This window comes from Phyllostomus hastatus, unplaced genomic scaffold, assembly GCF_019186645.2.
Source record: "Phyllostomus hastatus isolate PE091 unplaced genomic scaffold, TTU_PhHast_1.1 phas_contig_283, whole genome shotgun sequence".
NCBI classification, from domain to species: Eukaryota; Metazoa; Chordata; class Mammalia; order Chiroptera; family Phyllostomidae; genus Phyllostomus; species Phyllostomus hastatus.
In genome coordinates, this window is record NW_025333833.1 from 6,086,299 (window position 1) to 6,111,412 (window position 25,114).

Consider the following 25,114-nt stretch of genomic DNA (forward strand, 5'->3'; position numbering starts at 1 on the left):
TAGTAGAAGCCAAGTTACAGTGAACAGTTTAGAATAACGACCTCTCCATAGAGAGTGAAAACTACCTCAGAGGTAAAACGGACTTATGGACATGTAAAACCAAAAGAATTCCTTTTTTTCCTTTTTCAAACCTTTACATGGGTTTAAAAGGATGGTATTCATTTCAGGTTATTGATGAGGCTATTTCCCCTTGAGCTAAAAGCTTTTAACACATTTTCCATCCATAAGTCATCTTGCGTATGGATTCCGAAGCCCCTGGAGGTAGAAGGGAAAAGGGGAGCCTTTAGCAAGTTCTGGCCTGTCCTCTCCGATCAGGCTTTTTGCTAAGGAAGTACGGGTGTACCTCTCTGTTTGAACCCGGGAACCGAGGAGATTCGGGCAGCAATTGTGTGTGTTTGTAGAACTCTTCACACATGCTTAAGCCCAGGTCCCTCACCGAGGTCACTGGGCTCCGTGTCCCAGCGCCAGGTGTAAGGGACAGTCTTCCCATAGTTTCTTGTAATGAAATATAGTGAGCTTTGAAATTAGACCCCTCTTGAACGAGTCCCTCCGTGCCTTGTACACGTCTGCCGCTCGGAGGGAGCCTGACGTCAGAGCGACGTGGCAGCGCGCTCTTCGCTGCGCCTCGTCTCCTGCCGCACCGACTCGTCCTGCACGACGCCCGACGCCTGGACGGGGAGAGACAGCAAAGCCCGAGCCTCCGAGGGTCCCTTCGAGTGTCTTCCTCGTGCCAGTGATGTAGTCAGCTTCCCCCTTGTAAATTGTTGCGGAGGGGAATTTATTAGGGAAAACATCATTTAAAAATTTTAACAGCTGCTCTAACCTGTCATTTGCAGCTCTCCGCTGACATTCAGACAGCTGCCATCTGGGAGGGAGCTTTCACTTTCAGCTCCTGGAGGCCTTTCAGTTCCTGTTCCCATGGAAATGCGGGCCGGTCGGCGGGAGAGAAGCGAGGGTTGAAATAGACATTTCCCCAAACCTTATGTTTCTTGCCCCCTCACCGTTTCCATGGAAATGGGAACATAGATGCCCCTCCACCCCAAGCTTTGGAGAGCAATCATTCATGTGTAAGCAACAGTACATGGACTTAAACGGGCACACGGAACAGCTAATTATGGCCTTTCTTTTATCTGTGTGTGGCCAACCCTGATTTCAGATATACTCTCATTTGATCTACTCTGTGCATCAAAGTAATTCCATCAATTTTTATAAAGCCAGTTTGATATTACCTTTTCTCCAAAATGAGAATTCTGTTAGACTTATTCTTATTGATCGTCAAATACATGTCTCCTCCTCCTCCATGTCTCCCGCCCCATCCCCAAGATTAAAGAAATGAATTTCAGTTTAGGGAATAGCATCAATTGCTCAGTATGAAAATGCGCCTCAGATAGTCTCCTTCCCATGCGCTGTTTCAGAGCTCGCCCCACAGAGCAGAGGTAATTATGGGCTCTGTCAAACATGTCAGGGAAAACTGCCATTTTTAATTGGCTACTGCAATCTTCTCATCTAGGTAACAGAAATACCCTGTGTTAAGTGGATTTCGATGTCTTTCCACTTATCAGCTCTATGTCATCACGCAGCTCCTCACATACCCGTACTCAGGGGAAATGTATGTGCATAGCCTTTGTCTGCTTTTTTAAGAAATTCCAGTATGTTAACTAATTAACAAAGTATGCTCGAACCACGAGATATTAGGAATAAACTTAGCTGAACGGATCTGCTTCACGCATCTGCTAAGTGTTCAGCTTTGTGTTAGATCAGAGCAGTGGGTACCGAGTTTGAGTAAAGCTGGGCCGGCTGGGTTTGTTTTTGTTCGTTTGTTTGGGGGTTTATTTTTTTCATCCTTTTTAGGTCAGAAAAACTTATACTCCAGGAAAATCTTTTCAAAGCCGTCTATGATTATTAAATGAGTGGTATAAGCTAATTCTAAAGAAGTTTAAGGCCCTGGCTGGTGTGGCTCAGTGGACTGAGTGCTGGACTGCAAACCAAAGAAGTTTAAGGAGGAGAGGGATCCCTTGACCTAAACCACCAGGGAAGACTTGCTTGGAAGACCTCTTACAGGTTTTAATGGTGCTTTCTTTCTGTTTCTCCTGTCCCCTTCTTCCCAAAGGCCTCTCTCCTGAGCTGTTTTTGTACCTTTCTCAACATGGTTTTACTTGCCTCCTTCCTCCCTTCTTTGTCCTCCCGGGTAGTTTATCGTGCGCATTGTTTCCGGAAGAACATTTTTACCGCTAGTTGTGATCCTTTTGTCACTCTAGTTTAAAACCTCAGTGACTTTTTATCGATACTGGGACAAGACTTTTTATATTTTTAAGGGTAGTTCTAATGTCAGATATTCTACCTTATAAGCCCTGTAAGCTACAGAAACAGTAAAAATGTTTTAGTATTTTAGGTTCTTTTCTGTTCCCCATTGCCCCTCAGATGTTTGCATATGGGTGCAAACATCTGTAAAGACGATGTGTCTGGTTGTCGTATCAGAGAATACGGTCGCTGCACTGGCGACTGCCAGAGCTGGTTCACACTTTCAGTTGGCGGGGACTCAGACCTCCTACCATCTGGCGCCAGCGTGCTCTTCCCAGCCGGCTCTGCAGGTGCCTTCCGCCAGGGCGTCTAGCTCCTCACCCAGACAAGCAGAGCGGCTCACACGGTTAGCGTGGAGCTCAAGCGGCCGTGCCGTGGTCTTTTAGCTCCATGCCGTTGCTCACAGAGCTTTCACTGCTCCCCTTATGGAATGAGGAAAGAAATGGGCACTACGAGCGGTCCCCTCCATATCTTGTCCCTCTCTGCACCTCTCACAGCCCCACGCTCCTGTTACACTCTCTGCAGTTCACGTTAAGTACTCCGCCCTACGCAGCTTGGTGTAATGTGTGTCACTTTTAGCCTGCACCCTGGGCTTGAACGATATTTGCAGGACCCTGATACGGAAATGCGCAGTCTAGGGGTAGTTTGGTTGGCATTGGAAGGACCCTAATGAGGAGTTAACTGCCATGATTTGCCCCACTTATACTTAAATCTATATGAGAGAGTTTTCTGATTAGCATAAAGGTTGTCATCATCTTAAATTAAATTGGCTAGAAATACTGATAGGCCTCCTAGCCTTGCATGGATTGCAGTTAGATTCTGGCACGGCAGGCAGCCCGACGCCTGCAGCACGGCCCCTGCAGCAGAGCGCTGTGGGCCTGGTGACTGCCACTCAGCGAGCCATGCTGCCCACCCAGTGGCAAGGTGGTGGGGAGGGACCTGCGGCCTTAAGTCTGCAGTCCTCGGCCGGCTACTGGTACCTGCTGAAAAAAAGATCCTGACACTCGTGGATGGTCAGTATCAAAAGCTCCCTCTAGGAAAAGACATTGATTACATGCATGTTCCCCCTTAAAGTCCGCCCTAAATTTCCTGGTGTTTTGGGAAAAGATTTTCCTCTCACCCAATCACAGCATGAGGCTTATATATCGTTTATTGATAAAAGGGTTGTGTCATGGATGTCTTCGGGTCCCGCATAGCATCTGGCGTAGTGCCTTGTGCACAGTTGATATTTGTCGAATCGAGTGCATACATGTGCTTCCCAGTCCTGGAAGGAACAGAACCAGTCGGGTCACGGGGACCCTGAGAGCCGTGTGCGTGTTCCCGGAGTTCCACTAGCTCAGTGTTCACAGTTCTCAGTGAGTCAGTAGGAATCGTCCATAACCACATTGGCTCCAGGGGGCACACCAGGGCTGTCGTCAGCTCCGGCGGAAAGTAGCGTTGCATGTGTCATCTTCTCTCAGAATTTTGTACCTGAGTGTATTTCCCGTTGCTGTGTGTGCCAACCCTGGCTCTTGATGATGAAGGCAGACAAATCTTTCAGGAAAGTCATTTTTCTTGTATATCTCTTAGCCAACTCGAGTCAGTATATATAGCCGACAGAGCAGATAAAAAGGTTAAACTGACAACAGAAGACCAGGGAGAAAAAATAAAAAGGGCATGAGGGAAGCACATAGGTTTTTTTTAAGCAAACTAACAAAGCAAACTAAAGCAGTGTTAGTGAATGGCAGTGCAGTGTAGCAGTTCAGAGCAGAGTGTGGACCTGGGCTGTGCGGACTGGAATGTGCTAGCTGTGTGGCCTTAGACAGCTTATTTAACCTGTGGGTTCCGTTTCCTCCTCCGTAGAGTGAGGTTGGTAGTGGCACTACCTGCATCATCGCCACCAGGAGAACATGAACTAGTCCGTGTAGGTGTGCCATTCCGTCCCTGGCACCCAGGAAGTGCTGATGTGTTGCCATGCGCACAGTGGCACGGCCGCACCATGGCTCTGCAGGCAGAGTGCCAATTTCAGTCCTTCTCTCTGTGCATTTTCATACCTCGCCTCGAGTGAGTAACCTCATGCCTTTAGTCTCCCACAGATTGGTGCTTATACTCCGCTGTGGAATTTATCCTGTTCTACCCTAAATTATAGAATTATTTGTAAGCTTCTTAAAAGAAAGACTCTCTTCTTTGTCTTCCCCTCAGCGTTGAGTACTTAGGCAACAGCCAGGCTTACACAATAGCTCTTTGATAACTGCAGGGAACTGAAGGAGACACCGCAGGCCACTCTGCGGGCTTGGTCCCTGGAGCCCTGCACCTCGGCCTGGCACCCGTGCGCCTCTCACACCCCTTCAGCCTCCGCAGCCGCTTCTCTCCCTGCTGGGCCCCACTGGCCTTCGGCTCCCGCTGTACCCCTCCTTCCCAGAGCCGCTTCCTGGGCATGTGGCCTGTGCAGCCATGCAGGTCCCCACATGTAGTGTGATGCTTTGTCACCATCTTGAAGTCGCCACTTTGAACAGGGGCCTCCACTCTCTTGTGCTGGGCCCAGCCACCTCCAGAGCCCATTGTTCCCCGCTCGTCCTAGGCTGGCTCGACTCGTTCTTCAGGTCCCAGCAGTTAGAGGTGGAGCCCTGACCTGGCAGTTCCACTGCTGGAAGTATATCCTAAGAATCCTGAAACACCAATCCAAAAGAACCTATGCGCCCCAGTGTTCATAGCAGTACAATTTGCAATAGCCAAGCGCTGGAAGCAACCTAAGTTCCCGTCAGTAAATGAATGGATTAGAAAACTATGGTACATTTACACAATGGAATACTACGCAGCAGAAAGAAAGAAGGAGCTCCTACCCTTTGCAACAGCATGGATGGAGCTGGAAAGTGTTATGACTAAGTGAAATAAGCCAGGCAGTGAAAAGCAAATACTGTATGATCTCATCTATAAGTGGAACATAATCAACAGAACAAACAAGCAAGCAAAATATAACCAGAGACGCTGAAATTAGGAACAAACCGGCAGTAGCCAGGGGGAGGTGGGAGGGGATGATGAAGGGGAAAGGGGAAGGGTTTCCAGGAACAACTATAAAGGCCACATGGACAAAACCAAGGGGTCGTGGAATCAGGGGAGGAAGGTGGGGACGGCTGGGGTGACTGGGGAGTGGCGGGGGGGAAAGCAGACAACTGTACTCGAACAACAATAATTTTTTAAAAAGTAGAGCCCTGGGTGTCGTTTTCTCTCCCTGCACCTCGACCTCCCCGTACTCTGTGCTTGTGTGTTTCAGTCGTGGGTTATCTGTGTAAAGACCCCCCCCACCCACCGCACGGGACAGCCTGTGCCTTTTTGTCCCTGGATGGCTGTGCCTGCTCTGTAGTAGATAGCCAATAAATATTTGTTAAATGGGTGATTTTTTTAAAATGCAAAGTAGGGATGTTTTCTCCCCGTGTTAAAAAAGCTGACGTATGAAAGTGGCGATGCGATCACCATGCACGTTAACACTGCTGCCGACGGCTTCCAGCCAGTTTCCTGTGCGGTTTTCGAGGGCAGAGAGCACCGCCAGGGGCCTGCTTCCCTCTCTCCCACTGGGCGGTCTCCGCAGGCACTCGGAACAGTCAAGTTGAATCTCTCTGTAGACTCCGGTGCTTTTATACAGCTGCTGCTCGGCATATTAATCTCGCATTAAATTTCGTGTAGTATAAATGTAGCCATCTGCCTACCGTGAGCGTGAGGTACGTGTTTACTTCTGATCTGATTGTCAGGGGCAGCTGACCTAAAGTATTAGGTACCTGAGGTTTCGTAGCGCCCCCTGGTGGCAGGGCCAGCTCCGCTGTAATGAATGGAGCACTTGCTGATCGTCGAGAACGGTGTCCTACTCGGCTCCCCTGTCGTTCTTTCTCCCGCCTTGTTGTCCCGTTTTAAATAAGCTTAATTAGCTCTCTCTGAATGCACAGCTGTATCAGCTTTCTGTGGCCCGGTTTGGGGACTCCATCTGGTCAATCTACTCCCTGGGCTCAGACCAAGACCACTCCGCAGGTAACCAGGTTTGGTGGGTTACTTACTATCTTACAATCTTAAGTTTTAGCACTTGGTAGTGATTTTACTTTTCAAGCACCATAATAAAAGTTTTAAGTGGTACATTTCTAACCAAAGATTCATTCAGAGGTGGAATTTTACTTGAGATATTACAGTGGATTTTGAGTACCTCCCCCCACAAATATAAGAAACAGAAGCATGCCAACCTAAGATATTATTATTTCTTAATTTTTACAAAGGGAAAAATAACAGGGTTTCCAGAATTCAGCCTAAAATTTAGGCTATCCAATATAGTGAGAAGAATTTGTCTTGCTTACAAGAAAAAGAGAAAGAATGTCTTTCTCTGTCCTTCAAGTGCAGAGAGTCTGAGCAAAGCAGATTCAGAGCCCGCGGAGGGAGGGCCGGGCCCAGCTGCAGCGGTCGCACGTGGGTGAGGGAGCGAACCGGCAGTCGCGCGCACGTCGGTGCGTGAAGCAGTGGGGACAGAGAGAAATAGGGGAAAGCACAGGACATAATAGAGAAGAAGGACATTCTCAAAACATGTTCCACCTGAGAGGTAATTTGCTGTGAGCTGTAAATCCCCTGGGTGCTTTATGCCTCCGTACTTGTTTTCAGAAGGCCGGAAGAGGAGGGCAATAAATCATTCCCCTCTGCCCCCTCCCAGTTCTTTATGGACTTTTAAGCAGGCTTCTCCCAGAGTTAAATTCCTGGTTCAGCCGCCCCAGGGTCTAGGTGACCTTCTCCTTTTTCTGGCTTGCCCAGGAAGTTCAGGGTGAAGGTGTTTCTGTTTTTCTGAAAATTCTTCTTTTATGCTGGGTAATAGGACAGGTATCTTGGGTTCATTATCGCCCAGGCAGGAGTTAAAATAGCAACATCTCCATCATCTTGCTGTGGATTAGTTCGGTGGTCACAGCAGGCTTCTGGTGAGGCTCACGGGGGCCTGGGGTTGAAGCTGGTGTGCTAGGTGGCAGGCAGTGTAGGTGACAGGCATGTTGCAGCTAAGGGTGTGCCTTTGGTGTCAGAAGGGCCTGTCGGGCTAGTCCTTACTGTGGTCCCAGTGCACGTTACTTACCCTTTCCCAGCATGCTCACCTCACAGCGTGGGCTGGTAGCCCCAGCTCAGCTTCGTGAGGCTAAGGCAAACACAGTGAGCGAGGCGCACATCTCCGTGCTGCGGCGTGCGTCGCGTGCCCAGTGAAAGGGGGTGGGCACGGTCATCGTCATTTGTGTTACCTCCAAAGCTTTGAGTAAGAGCTTTAAATGATTGGCTTGTAAAACTACATCGCCAGTCTGGGACGGAGCGGGCTCTCGAACGCAAACCTGTGTAACCCCCAGACCACACCGTACAGCTGGTTTGCGAGCAACTCTGCCGCCTGCATGTGGTGTTCTGCTCATGTACAGCTCGAGTTCGTCCTTACGTACAAACGGTTTATATAGTAGGTCCCTGAAGTGTTTCAGAGCATCAAAAATAGTCCTTCCAGCTCTTATAAACTGATTCTCTCCTAAACTTTATTTATAAATTGGTTGTTTGAAACTCAGAATGGATATTCCCCTAGGAACTGGTAGTTATGTTCTCAGGCGAATTCATAAAAGCCTCCTTGGCCTCTTCTACTCCTCCCTGTCCAGCGCCTGATATGTTAACCCAGGGGCTTTCAAATGGACACCCCATCAGAATGGCCGAGAAGCTTTATAAAAATAGAGGATCACGCCTCAGACGTTCCGAATTGGAATCTTCAGGTGAACGTGCTGGATGCATCTCAGCAGAATCAAAGCGAGCTCAGAACTGTGAGACACGGCAGAGCCTGAGGCGTCAGCGAACCCAGGAGAAGACCACTCTGGCCGGAGTAGAGACTGGTTGTCTCTCTTGACCTCTAATATATAATATTCATTTTAAAATAAATCGTGGGTGTGTACTTCAATAAAATTGGCGTTAATATAGATGTTTTGAAGAGGTGAGGTAGAAAAAGAACCAGTTTTCTGCCCTTCCCAGAGCGCAGGAGCTGGGACGGGCAAGGGGGGGGGCGGGGGGGCGCAGACCGAGACCCCGCCCCACAGAGCCCGGCCAGCCTTCCTCTCTTCATCCTGCCTGCAGTGGGAAGCAGTGAAAAAGTCAGGAAGGGGAATAATGTCAGATTTGCATGTCGAAAAACGATGGGCTGAATTTAGCCAAATAGGAGGCATTGGACAGACAGAGGATAGGTGATAGGTGTGTGGTGGAACAGGACCCCAAATTAGCTAAACACTCAGAAGAATTGGTGTTTCTGACTTGGCATACCCTTCAGGTGCACACTTACATTAAGTGTATTTAACTTAAGGAGAGCAATCCCTATATTGCTCTTGAGGTAATAGGTTGTTTCCATTGTCATAATTCTTGATGTCTTTGTGTTCCTTTAATTAAAACCGCAGTCCCTACGATAAAATCAATTTTGTCATGGAATACGGTTTCAGGAACTGTAACCATCTATTTCCTGTGTGTCATAAATAATAGGAGTTTCCTGTCAGCCCCCCTGTTTCTTCCTCCTCTGCTCTTTTCCTGCCTGCTTTCGCTCCGTGCCAATCACAGGTGGACGCTCAGTATCACCCCACAGCGCAAGATAAACAAGCTTGGAAGGTTTCCTAGCAACATATTGTTCTGGGAACTCGTTCTGTTTCCCTGAGCAAGCTGAAGCCAGACATCCTAGAACCTCGGCCAGATGGGGAAGGATTAGCTTATTGACGGTGTTCAGTGTGTTTTTAAGGAATTTCACTTGGAAATGAACCTCTTAACATAAGTAGCAAGGTTGACTTTTAAAAGGACACTCTTTTGCTTTTAAAAACATCTCAGTACATGTTTGAATATTAAAATATGTGCCTTGAGAAGAAATTCTCCAGAAGCAAGCTTGCCATATGAACTGAGTCACTGGTGAGCGGATCCATGTAGAAGCAAGTAGAAGATCCTCCCCCCCAGGCCCGGTGTGCAGCCTGGTACCCCTGGTCCCGATGTGCGGTTTCGGAAATAGTGAAATGCTCATGATCTGTGGGCAAACCGCAACTGGGGTAGGCCCTCCTCCCCTGGTCCCCGTCCCTGGGGTTACCCATGAAACACCTGTCCCCGCTCAGAACTCGCAGACTTCCTCCCTCTGTCCCTCCGTGCTAGTGATTGCCGCTTCAAATTGAGTCCCCCCCACCCCCGCAAGCGTATGATTGATACATACAGAGAAAAGAAATCTAGAAGGAATTGAGGCCCTTCTCAAGGTCAGAGAAGTGACATCTTATCCCATGATCATGTAGAATGTCCTTGTTCGTCTGATGACCTTGGGGCCCCACGGTTGGCAGGTGCCGCCTTTTTGCTGCCGTGCGTGTGGTCGGTCACAGTGTGTGGGTGCAGTTCCCTGGAGACGATACAGCAGCGGGTTAGCGTTCTCACGACAGCCGTGGACAGAGGCTCTGCAGTTCAGCCACACCCTGGGGCTCGTCCGACTTCTTGCTGGACTGGGAGACAGCCCCCACCGGCCGGGTGAAGACTGTCCTGGTGGCGTGGGATGCCTTACCTGTCCGCCCGGTTCGGCCCGGGTCTGGGAAGCTTCCCGGGGGTGGTGAGAAGCAGATCGTTCTGCCCTTGGCAGTGCTCCTGGGTGGGAGGGGCAGAGCAGTGACCCTGGACGGTTGGCTCTGCTTCGGTTTTTTGCTTTTTTGGTTTTTAACAAATTTCTCTGGCCAGATTCCAGAGAATGAAACCTTCCTCAACCCGGAAAGCTGCATGACAACTTCACATCTGTTCCGGGTGCTGTCCATTCTCTCTCGCGGTCACACACACACGCGCGTGCGCGTGTGCACGCTCACGTTTTCTAAACTCCTTATTTCGAACTTGACGAGGAGCAGTCTGCTGAGAGCGTCGGCGGGGCCCCCCCAGCAGACACCGCGACAAACGCGCGGGGACACCAGCCCTCACCCTTGCCTCCCGGGCCCCCGAGAACTCGGCCGAACAGCACGTCTGGACTCCTCTAAAAATTAGATAAGCTGTTTCTCTTCGCTTGCAGTCATTTCTTGTAGGACCCAAACATTAAGATTTTGATTTCTAAAGGGATGATATCATTTGATTATCTAAGGAAAGCTGAACGGTAGATTTAATTTGTTCTATGGAACATAATAGAACCGGTTAAGGGAACATAATTACAATATTTTAATTTTGAGGGGATAACATTAAAAAACAATTTAAGAATTTCCACGAGCCTCGTGTTATTTTAGATACTTTAGCTACCTCATTCAGTATTCCGGACGCCACTCTGGACTGGAAATGGGCTTCCTGGCCCTCGGCGGGCACAGTCGGCGTTCACACTCTGTCCCTCCACTACCAGATGCTTGCTTGTTTATTTTTAAAATCCCAAGGTTCTGTAAGTGTCTAGTCTTTCCTCAGGAGAGAGTAGACTGCTGCTGTCTTTTAAAGGTGACGGAATCCTAGCAAGAAGCAGATGAGCTGTTCAGGTGACTTCCTGTCGCCTCCTTCAGCACAATGATCCTTTTTTTTTTTTCCTTGAGCTTTCGGCAATGAACTTTAGGATCTTCTTTCTGTCTGGTAAATTAACTTCTTTTCAAAAAAGGCTGTGAGCAAATTTTACTGAAGGGCAGGCAGCTCACAAAATTAACGGCGCCGGCAGATGCATTAACAAGACAGGGGTGCGGCACATCAGCAGCATCGCAGGACAGAGACACACTGACTGCAGCCCGTTTTCGCACGGTTTGTGGGAACGCGGCCGACACGTGCGTTCGCGGGCCCTTCGGCAGCTCTGCGCAGCCACGGGGGGTGGAGCAGGCGGGGCCTCGGCTGCCGGGCCGCCTGCCGCCCGCACGTCCGCACGTGGACTTGCAGAGAGAGAGTGTGCGGTCGGCCCCTCCCCTGGGACCTAGATGGCCTCCCCCTGGCTTCGAGGTGGGCGAGCCCCATCAGAATGCCAGAGACCTGGTGAGGAAACACCTCAGAAAACGTTCTCCGAAACCGCCTCCCGGTCTGACTGCTTCCCCTGTGACCCCGCAGGTGCCGACCAAGAAGCTGAAGAAGTATGAGAAGGAGTACCAGGCGATGCGCGAGAGCCAGCTGCAGCAGGAGGACCCCATGGACAGATACAAGGTACGGAGTCACGGCACCTGCCAGGGCACGGCGCCCCCCCGGCCCCAAGGCGGCGCTTGTGGCGACCTCGAGCCCCTCTGTCCCTTCCCGACCGACGAGACCGGTCTGACCCTTGTGTCGGATCAATGACCAGGTGCGTGTCCATTTCAGAAGACGCCCGAGTGGCCCACCGTAATATTTCTTTTCTTTCAGTTTGTATATTTGTAGGTAACGCCACCTGTTGCATTTATACTGGGGATCTTCCTAAGAAGCTGAGAGAAAGAGAGGGAAAGAGAAAGAGAGAAAGTGGCTCTCGACTACTTTCAGACATGAGGAAAAAGAAAAATGGCCAAGTGCTGTTTCAGCTGTGCACGGTCACAGCCACAAAGACTCTTAGAAGGTGACCCGTTCCGGGACTGGCGCGAGAATGTTTCAGACGCACCTGTGTCTGTAGCAAATGTCAAAAGCACAGACTCACTGGAAGGACAAATAAAAACCACAGAGGTTATACTGAGCACAGTAACGGTGTTTGTCGCAACTTTTATTTCCGCAAACGAGCTTCTGAGTGACAGTGACATTTCACTACAGTATCCAGTTGCCAAGTCAAAATGATTTCATCTTAACATCTCGGTTCAGTGACTAACAGTATTTGTTTCAATTGGGCTATTCACAAAGATAGATCTCTTCGGTGGTAATGAGGCAATGACTGAATTTGAACTTATTTTTTTCACACTGAAATATTATCGTTTCTCTTTAACATATTTTAATTCTTCTGGTTCCTACAGTTCTGCAGTCCCCTTTCTCTCCACATCAGTGCACTAGGAGAAGAGAACATTGTACTTGCATAGTGAGCCATGGCACAATGCCCTGCCAACAAACAAAAACACTGGGGTGGCATCCTGGACTGAGTCGCCCCCGGTGGCACCACTCCGCTCTGGCGCTAGAACCGCCTGTGTGCGGCAGAGGGCTGGGCCCGGGCAGCCGCGGGCGCACGGTGCGTCTTGTCTCTGTCGCTGAACTGAGTGGCGTGGGGGTCCAGAGAGGGGCGCGGGGGAGGAGTGTATCGATCTTGGAGTCAGACCCGAGCTGGAATCCTGCCTTTCCAAAAAAAAAAAAAAGCCAGGGTTTGGAATCCAAGTTGTTCATCGTCTTGAACTGACTATTAAGCCTCTTTCTTGTCCTCAAAACATGTAGTATACACATTCCCTTGAAGGACTGTTGGGAAGTTGAGGGATGGTTGTATGTGAAGCACCCAGCACATGGTTGGTATGCCGTGCATGGTTGTTTTAGCCTAATCAGGCCTGCTGCCTCAACTTACCCAAGTATTACTGGGCAGTACCACCTTATGTGCGCCAGTCTGTGGCTGATCTTCCTCACGGCTCTTCCAGGTGTTGCTGCCCAGTAACCTAACATCAGCCTGTTTTCCCCTCGTGCGCAGGCAGGCCTGGCTGCAGACCTGCCGCTGAGGGCCCACAGACTCCGCGGTGCAGAGCTGGAACCCAGGAGGGGCTCGCGGAGCAGGCGTGAAGCGAGCCACCCACCCCCTCAGTAAAACCAGTGTCGGCGCAGCTCACACCGCGCACTGCTTGAGAGAGGCTTGACGATAATTAGGAGATATTTCTCAGATCCAACATGAAGCCGTCCTACCACTCGCGTCATTCCAGTTTTCTTATTGCCGCCATCGTTATAAATAAAGTCTGGGAAGAGTGCTTCAAAATAGAAGGGAGGGAAACCGCAGACTAAAATCGTATGTGTGAATGCGGACTGAGGCTCAACTGGTTATTGTTTCTTAAATCCCTTTGGTGTCAAAGCAGATACGTATAAGTTGATAGTACAGTGCATATTATTTAAAAAACGCCCACCATGCATAAGACTTACCGATGTGTGCAGTGTCTGTTGAGGGGTCCAAGTAGAGTTAAACCTTTTGTTTTGTTTGGAAAACAGGTGTTGCCTTTTAGCTGCAGTGCTGTGTACACGCCAGGCTGCTTCTGTATCTGTAACTGTTCCCTTTGTGTTGCTGGCCCCCAGTTAGTCCGTCCCTACCCAGTATCTCCAGACCCTTTAGTAATGTCTAGGCATTTGTGCTGAGAGAGACATAGTGGGTAAGATACGGCCCTCAAATTATAATGATGTTTTCAAGGTGACAGTTGACAACATAGTTCTCAGTCATCCACACATTTTTTGTTCCACAGCTGTAATTTCTAGTTTAAGAAGCTAATTATAATGACCGTAATCATAGTAGGGTCATCTTAGGGAATCCTGTTTAGTGTCTTCTAAGTTGAATCCTGTCAAAGATCCGATTGAGGTCCCGGGAACTTTGTAATTCATTGATCTCGGACCGGGAACCTGTCACGTAAAGTCGAAGAATAACTCGGGAAGAGTTTCGAGGCTGTGAGTCGAATCTAACGCCAGTTCACTGACACTGCCCACCCCCCCACCCCCCACCCCCCCCACCCCGTTAGCATCCACGCCGCTTACAGCGAGCGCCACGCTTACCTCTGGCTCGCCACCTGGAGGGTCATGTCAGTTTTAAAAAATGGCCCAGAAATGTCATGCGGTAAGATGTTGCCAGATAGTAGTGTTCGGTCTGCAGCTGTTGGGTGTGGCGGTGGACAGGCAGGCCTGTTGCAGGGAGGCCAGAGGCGGGCTGGAGGCCGGACAGGGCAGAGGTGGCCCCCAGCAGTCACACGGTGCTGTCGTCTCCCGTTCCACCCAAGCCTGTGCCCTGGGTTCACTTTCACAGCACACACGAACGTGTGCTTTCTCGGGTCATGTCACTGTGCTCACCTGTGTCTCACACTGAAATCTCAACCACAAAGAAGGAGCGAAACGGGGCTGGTTGACGTGTAGATTTTAGAACCCTGTGCACAGCAAAAATGTTTTGGAATCAGATGGTGGTGACAGGCACACAACTTGGTGAATCCGCAGGACCTGCTGAGGAGCGCATTAGAGAAGGTGGATTTTATTGGCTTTTTGGAATGTGTGTGAATCCCATCTCAAAAGAGCGCAAGCAAAATGTCCCAGGAGGATTGGCATCTGGCCCATCATCTTCTCTTCATGAACTCCAAGTCACTTGGAGGTCCCTGTGCAGAAGCCAGGCTTGTGGGAGCGGAGACCGTCCTGTTGGAATGGAGCCAGTTAGTGACTGGAGACCCCGCGTCCCCGTATTTGTAGGGGAAGGGGCAGCACAAGTGGGTCGTGTACATTCATTTTCATGTGCATCCGTGTATATATATGAAAGTGCACCCACATGAAGTGAAAGGGTCTAGTCCATATTTCTGTTACGTATGTTCATTTTCATAAATATATCCATGTGCATATGTACACGCACAGAGACGTAAACATCTATAAATAGTTGTAATGCACCCGTGTGCACACTGCCTGCCTACCTGGTCTTGGCGTCCGTTGTGTTTGAAACTCCATGAGCTCTATCTGTAACGGCTGCTTACAGCCTCTGGGGCACTGCTTCTGTTCCTCTTCGTGGCCAGAGCTCAAGACGGAAAAGGAGACTGTAGTGGAGGAAGAATGTAGCGTCTGTATCCCAAGTCCCTTTCATTGTCCTTAGGTTTGGCCTGGCCACACGTGTGCAGGAGCGTTGCCGGTCTGTAAGTGTGCTCGTTGATTTTGGATGGAGTGACGTGCGGGAGAAAGGTGTGTCTGCAGAGACACATCCTGTAGATTTTCATTTTCATGCAGGTCCCCAGAAAACAAACGTTCATGGGTGTGTGTCGCTGTTTGAGCACATTGTACTTTATTTTTTTAAAGATTCTATTTATTTATTTTTAGAGAGAGGGGAAGGAAGGGAGAAAGACAGGGAGGGAAACATTGGTGTGTGAGAGATACATCGATCAGTTGCACACCCCCAGCTGGGGACCAGGCACGTGTCCTGACGGGGAATCAAACCACTGCCCTTTCAGTTCGCAGGCCGGCACTCCATCCACTGAGCCACCCCAGCCAGGGCTGTCTTAGTACATTTTAAAAATTAGTTACTTGCCAAGCCTCTAATAAGCATTTACCAGTTTCAGAAAATAAAATATTTTCTATTTTAAGGAGGCGAATTGTTTCCTTTGGGGGAAGTTGGTTTTCTGATAATTTAGTCAATTGACAGTGCTTTTTAGAGAATCACCACCTTCACCTGCCTCCGAGAGATGCTGTGCTTTTCTTGTGTAATTAAAGAGCCGCGTGCACCAGTGTGGGCTAAGCCTTAAAAAGCACGGCTAATTAATTAAACTCAGTGACTCTCCCAGAGCACGAACAAGGTTATGTCTCTACTTACTCTAGATGGGCAAATCCTAGAAGCAGGATTTGGGACACAGATCTTATAAATACATAATTTCTCATGGAATATCCTTGTTCAGTGTAATTAAATTTTGAGTATTTAACTTCTTGAAGTTAGACATAATAATTTTAAGTCAAAGTGTAATTCAAACGGAAAGAAAATGATTCCTCTAAGTTTACACGTTTCTTGCACGTACTAATGTTTCTAGGGCACTTGTTCCTGCACGTATTTAAAACTGAGCTATTCCATTGTACGTGGTTGAAACAGTGCAAACAAAAGACTGGAAGTAAAGCTTACTTGTACTGTTTGCCATCCCCACATGTCTAATGAAATAATTTAGAATAATACCACATTTTGTTTTTAACTTGACTAGTGGAGACTTTAATTATGCTAAATTTCCTACCTGGAAAAAAAGTTTCCCCATTTCTTACTACGTTGGGTCCTTCCTCATTCAGAGAAGTCAAGATACGTGAATCCATGTTTGACAGATGTTTTTCTACAAATGAAAAGAAAGTTACTTTTTTTTTTGTATCACAGAGACTTGGTTGGCTTTTGGAAATATTTGTTATAAAATAATGTGCTTTTCATGAATAGTCGTAGTGAAGAGGGTGGTTTCTATGGTGACTGAAAGCTTAATGATAAACTTCAGAAGACCCCACTCTGTCCTGTTGAGCTTGGATAACCAGTGAACTTGCTGTGGGTGGAGCTGGGGTGGTGGAGGGGCAAGCCCTTGGCCTCTTAAGGCTTCTTGGGCAGCTTAGCTCAGAAGGAGCGGGTGGCCTCTGATGGTGCTTGTCTGCTTATTGAGTTATTCTCAACATTGGGAGAAGTGTAAATGGTAAACATACTAAGAATTTCTAAGCATGTTTATTGATGATCTTCAGAGTGAATTCTCCAAAAATTTTCTTCACTTTTTAGTACATTTTGTTTCTTACTAAAGTCATATTACAGAGAAAGCTATGTCACACTCTTGTGTTTCTACATCCTCTGTAACCCATTTGCTCTTTTAAAATTTGATTTGTGTGCTAGAGTAGGGCAGGGATTTGCAAACTGCGGCCCGTGGGCCAAAGCTGGCCCACTGCCGAGTTTTGTAAATAAAGTTTTATTGGAACACAGCCACACCCACTGATTCAGTTACTGCTTGCCTTTGTACGCAGTGGCAGAGCTGAGTAGTCCCAAAGGCTATGCGGCCTACAAAACCAAACATATTTACTGTTCGTCATCTGCACTAGAAGTTTGCTCTCCCCTGTGCCATTTAATCTAAGGTGATTTTTTAAGTGCCAAATGAAATGCAGTCTGGTTTGCCAACTGCCAGGTACGTACCACTGAAAAGATCTTGTTTTTAGTTGGACATTTAAAAATTTTAAACCCCCACCAGCTAGATAAAATTGGACATTTTGGGTAAAAGGAGAGCATAGCATTATTTTAAATATATCCATGTTTTCCTTCTCCAGTCTTCATTTACAGATGATGTAGACATTTCAGCATTGCATCTGCAAGCATTGCTCTTTGTCCAAAACCCTGATGAAATTGGAAGGTGCTGGCTGTCAGCTCTCTTGAAAGAGGTGTCCAAAACAACCTCAGTGAGAGCTGAGTGTGCCGTTGGTAATAAACTTGCACTGGGTCTTTTAGGAAAACATTTTCTCCTGACCCTTACATGTCTTCAAAAACACGTGCCAAGAACTCGTTGCAGCAGCGGACACACACCCAAAACACGGAGCTGGCGTTCCGGAAGCTGCCTCCCGCCCCGTCATTTTTTCCTCTGAGGCTCAGCGTGTTCTCTTCTGATTGCCAGCTCCCATTTTTCTGTTTTTCCATCTTGGAAAAAATGATGCTCACCATCCCTTGTAGCAGTTCACTGTAACTTCAGCCCTCAGACCCGGGGGTGGGGGCCCGGGCCCCACTTCTCTCGCGCAGCCCCCCGTTCGGCAGCGTCATCCTGTTGCCCGAAGATGACGGACTGTTGGGCAAGGTCTCCAACCTTGTGGCATGAGGAAGTCCCTTCCACCCGGCTCTGACGGCGCGGCGTACACAGCTCACGCCCAGTTGCTCGCAGCCCCACACAGCGGCTCCAGCGGTCACGCAGACTGCAGGGAGGCCCTGGGGAGGGAGGGGCCTGGTGCGTCGCCTCCCCAAGCTGAGACCGGCCCTCTGGCTGCCTCCAGTGCACCTCCCCCCAGTGCTGGCCGTCCCGGGGAGACCCGGGAGTACGTCCGACCGGCGCTGCCCCACGTCTGTCTTGTTCCCACCGTTCCCTGAACATAGGAGTCGGTGTGCGGTCTCATTGCATCTCCTTTTTTTTTTTTTCAATGGTCTTTGTACCCATGATTGAAAACGGTAGTTGGTCTAGGACTTTTGAGGAGGTAAGTTTTTTTTTTTAATCTGTGTTTGTGTGTGATAGCAGCGTCTGTCTCTGAAAAATGCAGTATCCTCCTCCCGAACGTTACTAACCGCACTCCCCCAGCTGTGGCCTCCTGTGCGGGAGGGGCGGGGGTGGCAGAGGGAAGCTGTCCTGGCTTTCTGCTCGGCTGCCTGCGCTGGGGCGTGTCCCAGACGGCGTGTGGAAGGGCCGTGGAAGCAGTGCCCCCCGCAGGCTTCACTGAAAGGCCGGGGCGGGGCCGCTGGCCCGCTCGGTTCACAGGCTCTGCTCACGCAGCACGCCTGCCCGTGCTGACCTGTAACCTGCGACTGTCTCCGGGCGGACGGAGGGCCCAGGGCTGAGGTCAGGGCCCTCTCGGGCGGGCGGCCCTGGCTAACATTTCCCAGTGAGTCAAGCAAACTGACGAACTGCCCATCCCGAGCCCATCCAGACGAAACTCTCTTCTCCATCCTGGTGTAAAAGCAAACTTTTTCTTGAACCAGCCAGTTCTGAAGAGAGTTTTGACTCCTTGGGACAAGCTAGCACGGGTGGCCCGGGAGGCCTCCCTGAGGCCCCTCGGGGCCCCGGGTCCTCACCGTGGAGGACGATACTGCATTGCTGGCCCCGTAGCTTGCTTCGCCCTGCGCCTGTGAGTGCAGAGCCGGGGCCCGTGCATCCGCTCTGCTGCTGGCTTTGCAGACACTGAAATGAAGCTCCCTGCTGAGGGCAAGTCAGGTGCGCCCCGGCTATCGCACTCGGTAGGGACCCCCAGACGCATACTCTCTCCCCAGTAACTCCCCACCCCCCCCGTGTGTCTGTAAGGAAGGGTGCCAGCTACGACAGTCCTGGAGTGGGAAGTCACCAGGCGGAATTTCAGCTGGGCTCGCGCTCTCTCGTGTAACTCAACAGACCCATCGCTGATCAGCAGGGAAGGTACTGACCTGTGCTTTTTAAATACACAGGACACACACGTCAACAAAGTCCTCTTCCACTCACATCGGGTGACTTTACCTGGAGGTTAGCTCAACTCTAAGAGTGTGTCCTGCAGCCTGAAAAACGGGTGGCCGCTGCACTTCCACTAGTGCCAGGGGAAGGTGGTGTGGGTAGCGGAGCTTGTCGTGCCCTGGAGCCCTGCAGGTGCCCTTCCGGCAGACACGGGACTGTGGACTCAGGAACGGGTGCTGCGGCAGGCTCACCGGGGCCGCTTGGGAGTGGATTCTGCAGGAAATGAGGAGAACGTCTGCTCTGCATTGTGAAGTGCGTCTTGAGGAAACCGTGCTGGCGCCGCTGCCTGTCCTGCCAACGAGGGCATCTATTAGGAAAGTTTCTGAACCTTTTTTTAAAACATGTGAGTTTTTGACAGGCACGTAAGTTGTTTCCACAAGAAGGAGTGATCGTTAGATATATTGGAATGGAAGACTGAGGCTCCAGCAGCTGCTACGATTTGGATCGCTCCCACAAAGCTTGCAAGATGCAGCCCGAGACGCCCTGGCTTCTTCGTCATGTCCTTACGCTCGGTGAGAGGAGCCGTCCGTAGGTGGAGGGAGAGAAGGCATTTGACGAGTACAGTCTGCCCCGGGCACACGCACGCTGCCCCGTCAGGAATAACTTGGAAGTGGGGTTCTGGTGAGGCGGCGCTTTGAGGGTTACATTGTAGTTTGGTCCCAAGGAAGATCCAGGGTGGTTTCGTGTAGAATACGAGCTTCTCACAAGAGGGACTTAAAAAATATTGTTTGGACATTTCATCATTTACAGTGGAATTGAAGTTCTAAATTGCCTTTCATTTTTTAAACAACTTTTTAAACTTTTAAAACACATGTTATATATTCATTGTAGAAAACTTGGAAACTTTTAAATACCACCAAGACAACAATAAAAATAGTCTACTACCCATGGTTAATACCTGTTATTTGTGGTGTTATCAAATGGGATTTTCTAGTTACTTAGCTCTTTTTCCACAAGATAGCATAGCATTGCTCTGTTGCTAGATAGTTTGACTTGTATTTTAATACTACATGGAATTCCATCATGAGAAAATCTTCTTCACTAGACATCCTTTTCAAAAACTGTTTTCACATCCCCAGTTGCCCCCGTCCGCCTTCTGCAAAAGGAAGGTCTGAAATGAGCCCCCGTGGCTGGTCACAGTTCCAGCACAAGTTTGTCCCTGCGCTCCTTTGCCGGCCCCGTTCGGGTCCTTTTCCCCCGTGGAAGTCTCCGGCTCGGTCCTCCCCGTCCACCCCTTAGCCAGCCCTTCTTTGGAAAACAAAAAGAAGAAAGAAATGAGGTTTTCTGCCTTCCATATAACACACCCCAGTGTGTCCTGTAGAGAAGATAGAGTCCACCACGCACACACACACGCACGCACACGCGCACGGAGCATGCTATGACACGCCCCCTTCCAGGAGGTAGTTTTGTCGTCTGGTCTTGCGGCTCAGCTCGTTGAGTTCTCACCAGCCTCACAGAAAACACCATTAGGAGTGTAAACCTGGAAAGCAGGAGGGCGTCATCATCCCAAAGTCTTTCCCGTCCGCTCTCTCTCCGGAGGCCCCTGTGACTGCCAACGGGCAGAGGGAGCACTTTGGAAGGGAGGCGCCCCCTGCTGTTGTGCCAGGGCGACCTTGCTTCCCAACGAGGCGATGCGACTCGTCCTCGTCACTGAACTTTGTTTCAGACTTTTCCCTGGGAGCTCAAGGGGAGCAAAACAGCTCAGTCGTGCGTTTTACCTAGAATCTTGTAACCCGAAATTTAACAAACACCAGAGCAAATGTTTAGAGAGATGCTGTCGTAAGAACTGTTGCCTGAACGCAGACATCGGTGGTCGGAAACATAAACACGTGTTCACCCAAAGAGCGAACGCGTCAGTTGCCAGCAAAGTCACGAACCCACGCCTCCTGACCCCGGGTCCTGGAACAACAGCTTGAGAAAGTGCCTAGCGGCGTGCCCCATCCCAGCCCCACTGTGCCTTGCGGTTTCCCTTGAGGTCAGGACGGGGTTACCGTGCATGTGCCTGCACTCCACGGAAACCTCACGGGGCCGGGGTCTGTTTGGACGTTTTGCTTTTCCGTGGCACATTTTTTACGCTGTCCGGGGCGGGGGGTGTGATGACTGGGTGGGTTTCACTGGGTAGCGTGCCGCCTCTGCACCGCTCGCTTAACTCACCGTCGTTTCCCAGACAGCTGCCCCGCCTTCCTGTGCCGCTGCGCCCTCTCCTTCCACACCTTCTTCGGGTTCACTGTCGTTGCTGCTTGCGTTCCTCACCAGTCCCGTCCGCCGCTGCTGTCCCGCCAGGCACTAACGCCCGCCTCTGGCTGTCGCTCTTTTTCCGCAGAGGGAGAACCGGAGACTACAGGAGGCCAGCATGAGGTTGGAGCAGGAGAATGACGACCTGGCCCACGAGCTGGTGACCAGCAAAATCGCCCTGCGGAATGACTTAGATCAGGTACGCTGGTCCTTCGCCGGGGAGAAATGAGACCCTGACAGCCTCAAGGGCAAGGACCCGGCTGCTCTCACCACAGCCCCGCCAGCGCTCCCTCTGTGCTTGCACTGAGTCAGTTGCTCGAACGGTGGGGGGTGAGCGGGCGGGCGAAGGTGGGAGGGGACCGCTTGCGCTAACTGGAGCAGGTGGGGAGCGCCGGCCTTTGAGGAGGGTTTGGGTCACTTCCGAACAGCACGTGTGACATACTCGTTTATGCCTCTGCACTTCTCTGGGGTCTCCTCCCTGCACCGGTGCTTCTCCTAAACCGAGGGCTGCCAGCGCGACCGCCCGGAAGCATCAGTCACAGGCGTCCTCACCTAGCGTGCTTGCGGGGGTTTCATAGGGCACGTGGCCATTACGACGTGTGTGTTCTTGGGTTGGCAGGCGGTCTAGTGGCCAAGAGCCCATCCCACCGCCCGTGTGTGAGCCTGCCCGTGTGTGAGCCTGGCACCCCCGTTTCCCGACCGCGTGCCTGGGCGGTGTGTAACCTGCCCGCAGGTATAAAAAGGTCTACCCCGTGAGACGATTTGAGACTAGAATAAGGTAAAGGATCTTTGTAGTATGTGTTGAGTAAATGCTGGCTGCTGCGGGGAAGATGTTAAGCTGTTGAACTTCCCTTGTTCTCTCAGCTTCAGGATTTCTGTTTTCTATTGAAAAGTTGAGACAACTATTTCAGAAACAGTTGGCAATATGGTAGGAACCTTGTGTAGATTTAAAATTATGACTCTGTTTTCTGACTTTTAAAAAGTGGACCTTCCCAACAAACGGTGCAAGGTTGGAACAGTGGAGACCCAGACTACGAAATGTGTGAAAAAGGCATCATTGTGCCCTGACAATATTTGAAGTACGAATCCATTAATAATATAAGTTTGATTGAATTGAGATTGAAGGAGTTGTTAAATATTTAAAGATGGCCCCCGCCACCACACCTTCCTTTCCCGTATAAAAACCTGATTTCGCACGCACCGGTCTGACCGCGGTGGGATGGGAGAGGGGACCACTGGTGGTGGGGAGCACGGTGCCGGCTCCCCTCCTGGGGGCAGGCGGGAGCCCAAGGAGTCAGCGCTAAGGGGAGTGTGAAAATAAAGCAGAGACTGTGCTTTCTGCTCAGGACGGCCGATTGGAAGGTAGAAAAGCCAGCCCAGTGGGGGTGGGAGGGGGGTGGCACTCTTAAGCACCAGCCCCGTGCAGCCCACCTCTTTGTCAGGCGTCAGCAGGAAAAACGGGTCACCGAGGGCGTCAGAATCGCAGGAGGGAGGGGCGTCCTGGTCGACCGGGGCCGCGCCCCGCCTGACCGCAGCCGTTCCAGTTCCGTGCGAACCCGGCTGCAGGCGCGGGGCGGCGCTGCAGCGGGGTTCCTGGCTCCCTGTCCGCGTCCCGAGTGGCCTCCACTCACAGCTGATTCTGTCGCTGGGCATCTTACATGTTACTAGTTTCCTCAGGACGACCAGCCAAAGGAAAAAAGTCCTAAGCAGTTGGACTCAGCGGGCGTGCAGTGGAAGAAGGTCAAGTTGTAGATTGAAAGTTACGTGGGTAATGCATTCGGTAAGCCTCATAAAGGTTTAAAAGTAATGAAATTAAATACTGGCTGAGTACCTACTATGCACCAAGCAATAAATGTAGTGATTTATGAGCATTATCTTACTTAATCTTCCTAATGACTTCATTATTTTAATCTTCCGTTTTATCAGTGAGGAAACTGGCATACACGCACACACACACACACTCTGACTTAGCAGTCCTAGGAGAAAGAGAGATTCGGTCAAAAAGATACACACAAGGTCATTTTCTGCAGTGTTACTCATAAGAATAAAAAAATAGAAATAACGTATATGTCCAATGGGAGGGGAGAATGAAAGTATACTAGTAAAATGCCTTTTTTGGAACAGCTTTTAAAAATGGTAGGAAGGCAATGATAGAAGTCTGTAAAAACGGTAAATTAATCTGTGTGTAATGCCTGCATCTAAGTCACCAGGGCCGTGGGTGGCACGGGGCCGCCCTGTGGGGGACGGAGGCTGCAGTGCACCTGGGCAGGGAAGAAGCGGACAAGGACGCACAGCACCACGAGACTTCTCTGGGCGATAAGAGCAAATCTAATTTTTATATTCATCTTTATGCCTTTATGTTTTCAGTGACTACTCTTTTATAAGAAGACCTTAAATTGTTTAACCACCCTTGCTTAAGCCACAATATGCACTATAACTTTAATAATCAGAAAAAGTAAAATACACAAAACTTAAAATATTTTTGGTTATAAAAATATACTATTTAAACATAAAAATAATCATAAAAATGTATTATTTAAAAGTTTTCCAGTCCTGTCTGGTGTGGCTCAGTGGATGGAGTGCCGGCCTGTGAACCAGAGAGTCGCCGGTTCGATTCCCAGTCAGGGCACATGCCTGGGTTGCAGGCCAGGTCCCCAGTGGGGGGCGTGCAAGAGGCAGCTGATCATCGTATCTCTCGCACATCCATGTTTCTCTCTTTCTTCCTTCCTTCTTTTCTCTCTAAAAAAAATAAGTGAATAAAAATAAAATCTTTAAAAACAAAGTTTTCCAAGAAAGCCCATTTTGTGGGTCCGTCTAGAATGACTGCCCCACGGGGGCTGCCGAAACAGTGGGTTGTTGAGAGCCCAGGAGCCTCCTGCAGACACGTGCTCAGTCCCTGAGGACAAGTGACTCCTTCCTCTAGTCCTCACTCTCATTTCCTCCCTTCACGCCTCTCTTTCTCTCCCTCGCTCTTCTTTAATTAATCCTCAGCCGGGGACATGTTTATTGATTGTAGAGAGAGGAAGAGACGGGAACATCACTGTGAGAGAGAAACATGGGTCGGTCACCCCCTTATGCACCCAGACCGGGGGCCAAACCCACAAGCTTTTGGCGCCCAGGACGACCCCCACCAGCGGAGCCACCTGGCCAGGGCATCTTTCTCTCTTTTTTTTAAAAGACCCGGCCCCTGCTTTTGAAGCTTTTCATCTGAATGAAAGAATAAACATTGCTTTTTCATGCGTGTCTCCTCCTGATGTTGCAGTTCTGCTCAGGCAGGGCTCAGCCCACGGTCCAGGTGGCCTGCACCCGTGGCTCCAAGGCGGGGCCCTCCCTGGCCTGAGAGCGAGCCCACCGGCTTGGTCTGCTTCGCCCCCTAGCTGGCCTGAGACTTCTCCATCCCGGCTTATCGAAATCTCGTCTCTGCGTTAAAACAGCAAACCTGGCAAACATTAAACGGACGTGAAAGCAGGTTGTATATTGGAAGTAATATTGAGCGCAGACAGACAGTAATTAGGCACTTCCTCAGAATAAACGACTCCCTACCCCCGTTGCGTTGGCCTCGGCTTCAGGCTTCCTGGGCTCCGGGGGCTGTTCGCTCCTCGCCGACGACACGGGCTTCTCCCTGCAGAGCTCGCCCCCCTCCCGCTCTTGAAGCGGGCTTCTGGGCAAGATCGGAAACGTGAACAGACACAAATTCCCCGGGTCAGTTTGTGCCGCCCCCTGCGCTCCGGCCCCCCTGTCCTTTCCCACTCCCCCGGAACCGAGAGGAGACGCAGCGCGTGCTTTCCCACTGGGGACCGTGCCGAGGTCCCTCCTGACCACAGCAGGGTTCGTGTGCGGCCAGAGGC

The 25,114-nt window shown here is 50.2% G+C and overlaps 1 protein-coding gene across 10 annotated transcripts in view; it reads left to right on the top strand.

The window, feature by feature from the left end:
- The window catches only part of RABGAP1L (RAB GTPase activating protein 1 like), a 453,918-nt gene that overhangs the window by 412,937 nt on the left and 15,867 nt on the right, over positions 1–25,114 (top strand). For 7 of the 10 annotated variants that reach the window (XM_045838840.1, XM_045838841.1, XM_045838839.1 and 4 more), the window contains 2 exons: positions 11,317–11,409; positions 21,355–21,465. In XM_045838840.1, the coding sequence (XP_045694796.1) occupies positions 11,317–11,409; positions 21,355–21,465 (204 nt within the window). Of the gene's footprint in view, positions 1–11,316; positions 11,410–11,601; positions 11,912–17,571; positions 18,031–21,354; positions 21,466–25,114 lie in introns of those variants that run through there. The other 3 variants (XM_045838843.1, XM_045838848.1, XM_045838847.1) reach the window with 2 other exon arrangements.